We start from the raw sequence: 10,340 nt of genomic DNA, 5'->3' as shown, positions 1-10,340 counted from the left end.
TCCGGTTTTGAAGTTGGAGGACTAAATCTACACTTCGTCAAGAGTTGAGGGACGAAAAATATAATTTTCTCTATTAGGTATCCGGCGGTCCTAAGCGGTGGTGGGCGCTCGCGTTGGCTATCCTCCTTCACCGATCTGATTGGGGGCAGCCGAAGGCGTTGGCGTGATGCCGGATCTGAGCACGGTGGTGGCGTCATCCCCTTCAGGGATGACGATCGGGTGGTGGGTCCTTCTGGCGGCGCCGGTGGCGGCGGATCTTGGGATCCCGCTCCCGGGGACGTCGCAGGACGCGGCGGCCCATGCACAAGAGATGAAGTTTCTTCGAACAAATCTGAGTGAAAACTTGCTTTTGACTACTGCAAAGGCCGGCGGTGGCGGCGCTGTCTGTGTCGTTCCCTTCTTGAAGGCATCGCCGTGGAGAAGTTCAAGGTCACGCTCTGCTACCTCCGGAGGAAACCCTAGATCAGTTGATCGGATGATGGCGGCGCTCTGGTGTCGTTTCCCCCTTGGGGGCGTCATTCATGGAGGTACACACGGGCTCGGGGAATAGAGGACAGCTTCTTTGGTGGAGTGGTACTTCATCTTATACATTGATGGCGGCGGATCTTGGCGGCGTGGCGCTGTGGAGATTCGGAGTCCGATGCGCGGAGATGAACTCGCGCAGGGAGGTGGCGCTGTCTGGCGTCGATGGCAGTTAGACCGAACAAGGTTGATGCAGCAGTACAGGACTGAAGATGGATTGGTGGCAGGTGGCTGCGGCGGGCTCATACCCGGCAGGCGTCCTGGTTGAGAAGTGCGCCGGACTGGTAGGTGCCCCATACCCGGCAGGTGTCCTGGTTGGGACCTCAGGTCTTAGATGATAGGTTTGGCTGCAAGGTCTGTTCGGTATTAGGCCCAGACTATCAGCATCCCTTCATCAATTGGATAGGAGTAGCGACAGATGTTGCATAGACGGTGGCTTTAGTCTTATTGTTGTATTACTTTGTAAGGTTTTGTGTGAATAATTAATAAAGTGGCTGCATGCATCGTGGCCGGGGGTGCTCCTCCATTTCTAAAAAAAAAAGTATTACTTCCCTTCCAATTCACCTCGTGCGGAGCATTTTTTCCTTTTTTCTATTTCTTCTCTTGCTGCAGAAGACGTGGTTAATAAGCTGTAGGAAACGAATTAAGTATAATTGCCAGTCGCAAAAAAAAAGAATTAAGTATAATTGCAGATGCCATCCCATGTTCTCCTCCGGGCAAATGGTTTTCGCTGTTTCAGATGTTTAAAGGGAACATTCTGTATGGCCAACACGCAATATTCGCTTCGGGTATGTTCATTGGGGAAGTTACATATTTTCACCAAATTTCTGCCGTGGTGTGGTTGGCAATAGGCCCCATGTTTCACATACACTGTGACTAGCCATGTCTGAAACGAAGCCGACCTCTGAGTCAAGTTGATCAACTTCTAAGAAAAGTCTGCTAATCTGACGAATGGCAACTTCTAGTCAAACTATTCGGCTCAAGCTTTTAATAAGATCCAGGTGTAGACTCCTCCACCCCTCTTCCCCCATTTGAAGGGCCAAGCTCATTCTTTCTTATCCCCTCTGCCTCGGGCTGATTGCTTGCTTGGTCTCCATAAATCGCATCGCACCACTGGTCTTCCTCTTCTCTAGATACCTCTTCTTGGGACGCAGGGAGTACTATTTCCCCAACCCCGTCCTCGCATGTATGTGCAGTTTTCCACAGATCAAAGTCCAGAATGTCCTCACCACCATCGGAGCCGTGTTCTGGTTTTGGAACACCAAACTTCCCTTTTCAGGTGCGATTTACCATCTTCAACTTGATTACTATGTGGTTAATCATACAACATCATCCTAGTTAACCAGTAGTTTCGCTCGCCATATCTTCACTGCATGTATCGCATACGAAAATTAATTATCTTATTCTTGTGGATTTGCTATCTCTCAGTCACTTGAGAAATTTATATAGTTCTAAATTGGACAAGTTCTTCATCATGCAGTGTTCATTTAGAAAAGAGAAAAAAAAAAAAAGAAATCTGTGCAACTTCTGGGTATATTTGTACAAGATATACACTTAAAAAAAGAAGTGAAAGTACCTAAATATATTTCATAAAGAATCAACATCCAAGGTTGTAAACTTAGAAATAATAATTTCTCAATCGATTTAGGAATAGACAATATTTGATATGAAGTTTGAAGATGATAAGTAAATACCCCTGTCAGACGCTTGCAACTACTTCTGTAGTGCTTCTTAATTCTAAGTAAAATAGGAAAACCATACTCATCCATGCTCTCACAGACCAACTCACAAGGGACAAGCCGTGAGTCAAGGATGCCAGGATATCATTTTTTCAGGCAGGCTACATGTGATTTTTCGCAAGTAATTGGCAGGGGCCTACTTGGAAAAGTATACAAGGTACTTTCATACTTTGACTTTGTTATACTGGAATTCTTTCTTGTTCCCAAGACAAATACAACAACGGCATTGCAATAAGTGTAATTAATTTTAATTGTCATTCACTTGCTTTTGTAACTTCCTTAGAGCCTCTTCAACATGTTTGTACTCCCTCTGTAAAGAAATATGATCTAAACGCTCTTATACTCCATATTTCTTTAGGGAGGGGCTACTCGTTAATGAGGGTAGGTAGGAAACTGTTGGCATGGTCCAAATGACACTTGCATGAGAAAACAATTTAAAATACTACGGAGTTCCTGTTAAAATCCTACAATCTAAAGGCGTCCATCACATCAGTTTTTAGGTGATATGTGGATGATAGAAGAGAAGAAAAACAGTATGGTTATTACCAATTGAATTTTTAGTGATGTCAAAGAGAGAGAAAGAGAAAAGTGGGTGATGTTATTACCTATGGGATGCGAGCTCCGCACACGCATCCATTTCCTCCACATCCGCTGGTCACGTACGGGATCCACCGGCACCCCATCTTCTCCAGATCTTGTGGCCATAGGAGCTCAACCTCCGCCCCAATCTCCTTTTTGTGACAACATTTCTCGGAGCTAGATACTGTGCAGTTGCATATACTTTAACCAAGCTATTGAATAGGCACATCTTCCAACCGGAGAAGTGGTCGCCGTGAAGCTGCTCTATCTGATGGCAGGCATTGACGACTACAGTTTCTCACATCTATTGGAAGAACTTATGAGCGTCAGTCACAAGAATCTTGTGAGACTATTGGGCTATTCCTTTGAAAAAGAGGAAGAAGTACTAGAGTACAAGGGGAGAGCTGTACATGGTGTAAACATACGCAGGTTAATCTGTTTCGAGTATGTACCTGGCGGAAGTCTTGCCCATTTTCTTTCAGGTGCGTGAGTGCTCTAGCACATTTATGTTGATCCTTAAACATTTACATATTGAAAAAACTAATCTCTTCACTCCTGCAGATCAAAATCTTGGACTTAATTGGGGTGTACGCTTCAAAATAATAAAGGGTATTTGCGAGGGTTTACAATACCTTCATAAAGTTGGCATTGTGCACTGTGATCTAAAGCCAGGTAATATATTGCTAGATGATGGAAAGATACCAAAAATTACAGATTTCGGTTTATTGCCGATATTCCTCGGAAGTGATTCTGGATTCGGAGAAGATTCCGGACACAGAACGTAAGTTGATGTCTGCTTGAACTGCAATTACTTAACCAGCTAATTTGGGTTTTCTTTACTCTTACTTTGTATATATCATTTATGTGCAGATTGAAGTACACGCCGTCAGAAGACATATGCTGGGGAGGACTGTCAGAAGCGTCTGACATATTTAGGTTGGGTGTTGTAATTAAAAGGATAGTGATTGGCACTATGGACTACTCGAGCATTGCTGATATGGATGATCGTGAATGTGTTGAGCATGTATGGATAAGCCCTGTACTTATGTCAATTTTAAAGACTATCAGATATATGCTTCTAAAAAGTTCACTCTAAATATAGTGCCTATAAAACTCAAGTCTAAAATTGTTGCTACTCCAGGTTTTCTTGTGATTACTTTGCTCTTTGCTCTCTGCTATGCAAAAGATAACATTTTCTTCAAACATGTATGCTGTGCATCTGATTAAAATTTGACATTTACCTGTGTATACCTGCTTGTACTATCTCCTTGTAGGTCCACAAATTCTGGAGGAAAAGACTACAAGAGATAAGGAGGTATCCCACATTTGAAGCAGATTGCAAACAAGTGAGGACTTGTACCGAAATCGCTGTAGCCTGCATGCATATTGACCGACGTCAAAGGCCTCTGATGAGCAATATCATTTATAAACTATATGAAGTAGAAACTATGGGAGATCACCCATCGTCACAGAGAGAACAGGTATGAGTATTCTAGATTGGTGCTTAATGCTTACTATGGTACATATAATCCTTAGTTACAAAAGGTTTGTAAACCTCTCATCATATTTCCCCACTTGCACTCATAAGATATAGGCCGGATTGTGGAAATGATATTTGCAAAGTCCTTAATTTACATAAACATGTAGCAAAGTCACTCCTATTTTATTTTGACAGTCATCAATATGTTACTCCCTCCGATCAAAAATATGTGTCGTGCAATAATTAAAAGAGCAGTTCATATCTACCGATTCTTACTTGAAATGTTTTGGTGTTTTCTAAAAAGGGTATTCATGATTACGAAGTCAGGAGAATGTCACTAAAAGAGTTGGAACACATCACGAGTAATTTCTCTGAAAAACTTGGTCAAGATGGCTTCGGTGCTATTTATAAGGTACTGTTAAACATTTCCTCGTTTTGGATGTCCACGAAGTGCAGATTCCAAAATTCCATATATTAATAACGGCAAGTTGAGCAGGGTAAGCTTGAAGATGGGAAAGTGATAGCTGTGAAAAGATTCGATGAGAGAATGATAAAACCAGAAGAGCAGTTTGAACGAGTGGTGGATCTTATGAGACTAAAGCACAAAAATATTGTACGACTAATAGGCTACTGCTATGAGCCAACCAAAGTGCCAGTTCCTGATGAAAAGAATCCAGAGCTGTACATATGGAAGGATGTGATAGAGAATTTGCTATGTTACGAGTTTTTGCCAAACAAAAGTCCGGACGTGATATTAAACGGTATGACAACTAAAGAGCTCTTTTTTATGTTCCATTTCTTTATCTATTATTTTTCTTATTATTCCAGACAAAACTAGTGAACTCGATTGGCAAACTCGTCACAAGATAATACGTGGCATTTGTGAGGGGTTACATCACCTTCATGTGGGCTGCCAGGATGCGCCCATTGTCCATGAGGGTATAAAACCTACCAATATTTTGCTAGATGATGGCATGGTCCCGAAGCTAGGGGATTTCTGCACTTCGATGGCTGTCACACCAAGGTAACCACAGGTTCAGAAAACTAGGACCTATTGGTATCCAGAATCCAGGGTTGGGTGCTAACCCAGGCCAACCCTTTCATTCCTTCTGCTGGAAGCACCTTGCACGACAAAGTATGCCCATGTGCTTACTAACTTAACACTGACTCGCTCCGAGGGACAAACAAGAATGTGCCACTGTTTTGTGGCCCATTCTGGTTTCTTAAACCTCCTTATGCTGTTTCTCCGTAATCCGGATCTTTCATGTTTTACATATTTTTATCGTAATCCCATGATCTGTTGGTAATAAAATATTGAAATGTTGTCGTGCAGACGGTACATAGCACCAGAGGTCATGGACACCGGTAAAGTTACAATCAAGTCAAATATATACAGTTTGGGTGTTCTAATAATAGAAATCGCAACCGGAGGCATGTGTCCCAGCAACGAATCATCTAGCCAGTCATATATCGAGAATGTAAGATAATATTATCAATGTTGCTCATTTCATATGAATTTAGCTTTAATACTATTGTAAAAAACGCTCTTATATTATGGGACGGAGGAAGTACCAATTTGCTCCTTTTTCTCTTCTCTAATTTTCTCATAAAACTCTCACCTTCCAGTACGGGTCTATGGCAAAGGGCAACCCTAGTGCTTAAATCTTAATAGGTATTAAAGAATGGCTCACCATGCATGCATGGTACAATGTTTAAAGAGCCTATTTTGGTTTTTAAGATGGAGCCCACCTGTCAGAATTTTGCATACAAAGCATGCTTTGTACTATAAAATAATAAATTGATTTTGGTGAATACTACAGTATATGTCGTGTTGTATTCACATGTTGTCTGACCTTAGTGACATGGGTTGGTTTTAAGAGTATTTTCTTAGATCAAACGACCCTCACAAAGTAAGCTGCTCCCCCCTTCCTGCCCCTACGCCGCTCCTGCGAGTGGCTCGGGTTGAGTTGTCGCCGACCCCTCCACCTCCTCCCCTCGCCGCCGGGCAAAGCCCGTTGGTGGCCAGTGGCGGCGGGTTGAGTTTCTCTCGCGTAGTAGTCACGGATGCGCATGGGGACGTAGAGGTGGTACTCTGCCGCGGCTGCTGATGCGTGGTGGTGTGGCTGCTGGATGAGAGCTGCAGGGCAATGGCAAGGGGCGGCGTGGCTGGATCTGCTCGCCCTGGAGGTGCTCCAAGACGGCTGCTCCCAGGGCTGCCGACGTGCGGCACCGGCGAGTCGGGGCTGAGGTGTGGAGAGTCGCATCAGGGGGCAGCAGTGGTGCAGAGAGTTGCCGCAGGCCATGCCGTGCTGATGTGCTCGGGCCCTGGCCCGGATCTGAGCGGTAGCGCTGAGGTTGGATTTGGCCGGATATGGGCCTTGGCGGTTTTCCTCTACGGAACTGGCGCGGGTGGTGGTGTGATCGCCAGCCCGACCTTCGTCCTGTTTGGCTAGGCGCGCCGTGGGAAGAATCGATCCACTCAGATCTGTCCTGCTGTGGCTCGGACTGGACTATGCGTGGCGACGTGGCTGCCATGGCTCTTCATGGAGGTGCAGGTCCGCTACCCGCCTCGCTCAACTAGTCCTTCGAGAGGGTGTCAGAACAACATTGCCAAAAGCCCTGCACCATCTGGAGCCAGCGAAGGCGATGCCCGTGGGCACCGCTAAACTCCTCAGAGGCGTCGTTGTCTTGTTGTTTGCACTTTCGTCATTACGCAGGTTTTTCATTTCCATATGTTTGTATTTCTAATTGATTTAAAATTCAAAATACAATATAAACATGTTAAAGCATAATACAAATTATACTTTCAAAGTTTAAGGATCAAATGTCACTTAACTAGGGCCAAAAATGAGTGGGATGTGTGTTCTTTTTTCAAGATCGAACATATCTTATTTCAAATGCTTGAACCAACATATGGGGTTGACATGTAGGCTGCCCAATTTTGGGGAAATTTGTGTAAACCATACAAAATAAAATAGAAATATGTGTAAAAATAGGATATTTTTTTAATGGGGTATACTTGCCAAGTGAATTAACTATAAATATAGAATATGTATTTAGTATATAACCATAGCTGCCTAATCCAATTTACCAGGCTCTAATGCAATATTTCAATGTTGCATCTAAGTACCCATCACTTGAAGAGGGTTTCGTCCAACAAGTGGAGTATTGGCTGTACATTGGGAAAAGATGTGTGAGGATCCAACCCGAACTAAGGCCTACTATTGGGCAACTAATGTTTTTCCTTGAGACAGAATCTGCCAAGCCAGAGGTACGACTTCACAAAATACACTCAAACACAATATTTTCTGTGTGTAATATTTATGTTTCATTATGTCTGATTTATGAAGAGAAGTATACTTTAACATGTCTACTGAGAGAAAGAGCATACTTAGAAGGTGTTTAGTTTGTGATTTCGTAACTTAATCTGATTACATCCTTAACAGATACCATTAAATCCCGTTTCTTTGGTTGCTACATAATCTGATAACAGTAGTATCAAGTCCCTACCTACACAAATCTAATTACGCTCAAAATCCTTTGTAATGGAAATCACCTGTGCGAGAAACTGGATTGAAGCGTGTTGGCTTGCAGGAGAGACGTAGCCGTGGCTTTCTCTGGATGGGTGTGGCGGTCGTAGTATCTCGTGTGTGTGTCTCTTGCCTCTTACCAGACAACGTCTGGTTGCACTCATGTAGGTCAGCCACACATGGGCTTGGGCCCTATGCCAATAGTGGAGATGGGCCAGACCCCCATCCCGGTTCAACACTCCCCCTCAAAGTGGGTGGTAGATATCTATCATCCCGATCTTGTCACACGCCAAGTTACAATCATTTGTTCCCAAATCCCTTTGTCAAGCAATCTTCAAATTGCTCCTAGAGCTGACATGAGTAAGGCTGATGAACCCAACATCAAGTTTCTCTTTAATAAAGAAGCGATCAATTTCCACATATTTTGCTTTATCATGTTGAACTGGGTTATTAGCAATGCTTATCGTTGATTGATTGTCACACCACACTCTCAAGGGCCCCTTCGTCAGAAGTTTCAACTCCCTTGTAGGTGCTTCATCCAGAGCATCTCACTCAACCCTTGAGATAAGGCTCTATGCCCAGCTTCTGGTATATATTGATCTGGAAACAACTGTCAGTTTCTTGCTTCTTTATGACACCAAATTTCCTCCCATAAACACACAATAGCCAGAAGCCGATCTTCTATCATCTTGACAACCGACCCAATCCAAGTAGCCACCCACCTCAAGATGTCCACTCTTCGCAAACCACAACCCTTTACCTTGAGTGCCCTAAGTATCTCATGATTTTGTGTACAATTTCAAGATGCCCACTCCTTGGGTCATGAATCTATGTGCTCACCACGCCCGTATGAAATATCAGGCCTGGTATGACACAAGTACAATAATCTCCCAACGAACTTCTGATGATCTTCCTTATTCACTAGCTCTTGAGATTGTGCTGTCACTTGATGATTTTGTTCAATCAGAGTGCAGGTTGCACGACATCCCATCATGCCCATGTCACTCAAGACATCCAAGTTGAATTTTCACAAAGAATTCCCCTCTCTGTCCGAGCCACTTGAATGCCAAGGAAGTAGTCCTTGCTTGGACACCCATTCAATCTCTCTGTTTCCTCCTTATCATCTCTAGTGATGATAATGTCATCCACATAAACCGCAAGAATGGTGATCTTCTGATCAAAGTGCATGTCGGACATCGCGTGGTCACCGTTACACTGACAACCCCATAACATAGACAACATGTCTGAACCGATCAAACCATGCCCTCGGTGATTGCTTTAGTCCGTACAAGGATTTTTTTTCCAGTGTGGATACCTTCCCCGCGGTCTTTGAATACCAAAACCTGGTGGTATCTCCATGTACACTTCTTCCTGCAGCTCACCACGCAAGAAGACATTCTTGACATCTAAGTGATGTAACTTCCACCAAAAGTTTGCAACACATGAAACCAATTTTCTTACTGTGTTCATCTATGCCACTGGAGCAAACGTCTCATCGTAGTCATTCCATAAGTTCGACTCTATCCAATGGCGACCAATCCGACCTTATACCGTTCCACTTTCCCTTTAGGATTTTGCCTCACGATATAGATCCACTTACAACTCACTGTTTTCTTTTCTGTCGGCAATGTGGTTAGCACCCATGCCTTGTTTTTCTTCAGTGCCTCCAACTCCTTTATCATTGTTACACGCCACTTCAGATCGTTCTTTGCAACCTTCCAATCCTTTGGGATTGACACAATTTGTAGAGAGGCAACAAACGCTCTAAAGGAAGGACACAAAGCCTCATAAGACACAAAGTTTGCTAATGTCATGGTCACCACAAGTATCATCCTCTGGTAGAGCCTTCCTTGCCGCTTCACGTATAGCCTTACGCAACGCACTAACCAGTTCCACTATGTCAGATGAGCTTGCATCATTGCCTTGCTACTCCCCTACGCTTTAGGCCGCCGCCTTGAATATACCAGACATGTGTCTGATGAGCTATGCACTTGTGGCACTTGTGGTTGCCTTCACGAGTACACGAGCGTACTCTTCTGCCACCAATCCCGAACAAGAAGTTGGATATTACCAATCTAAATTGTACCCATTGTTGGCCAGACTTGAATCTGCACATCATCATTAGCGAGAGTACCAACCGGATTTGTACCCACTATTAGCTGGAACTGAACCTGCACATCATCATCACTTTTAGTGCCCACAAAATAACCCTGCGACACAACCTGCTCCACCTTTTGACCATCCTTCACAAAGTGTAAATGGTCAAGCTCTGCAAACGACAAACTTAGATCTGTCGGCTCACCATAGAATGGCTTAGACTCCCTGAAGGTGACGTCCATACTGACAAACCTACATTTCTTATAGGGACACCAACATTTATACCCCTTCCGACTAGAAGAATAGCCTAGAAAAACACACCTCACTGCTCACATATCTAGCTTCATAATAGAATGTCGGTTATCTCGAACAAAACAAGTACTGCCAGACAAG

General features: G+C 43.7%; 1 protein-coding gene across 1 annotated transcript; it reads left to right on the top strand.

Moving 5' to 3' along the window:
- Nucleotides 1-1,537: 1,537 nt before the first annotated feature.
- LOC123494232 (uncharacterized) lies at nt 1,538-7,821 on the top strand. Its single transcript, XM_045229349.2, has 11 exons — nt 1,538-1,801; nt 2,302-2,418; nt 3,064-3,322; nt 3,402-3,621; nt 3,711-3,864; nt 4,115-4,321; nt 4,625-4,732; nt 4,817-5,081; nt 5,149-5,344; nt 5,654-5,798; nt 7,415-7,821. The coding sequence occupies exons 1-11, from the start codon at nt 1,742-1,744 to the stop codon at nt 7,724-7,726; spliced, it is 2,043 nt and encodes a 680-aa protein (XP_045085284.2). The 5' UTR covers nt 1,538-1,741; the 3' UTR covers nt 7,727-7,821.
- Nucleotides 7,822-10,340: the final 2,519 nt, after the last annotated feature.

The sequence above is a fragment of the Aegilops tauschii genome, chromosome 5 (genome assembly GCF_002575655.3).
Source record: "Aegilops tauschii subsp. strangulata cultivar AL8/78 chromosome 5, Aet v6.0, whole genome shotgun sequence".
Classification (NCBI taxonomy): Eukaryota; Viridiplantae; Streptophyta; class Magnoliopsida; order Poales; family Poaceae; genus Aegilops; species Aegilops tauschii.
This window is presented reverse-complemented; position numbering and strand designations above follow the sequence as displayed.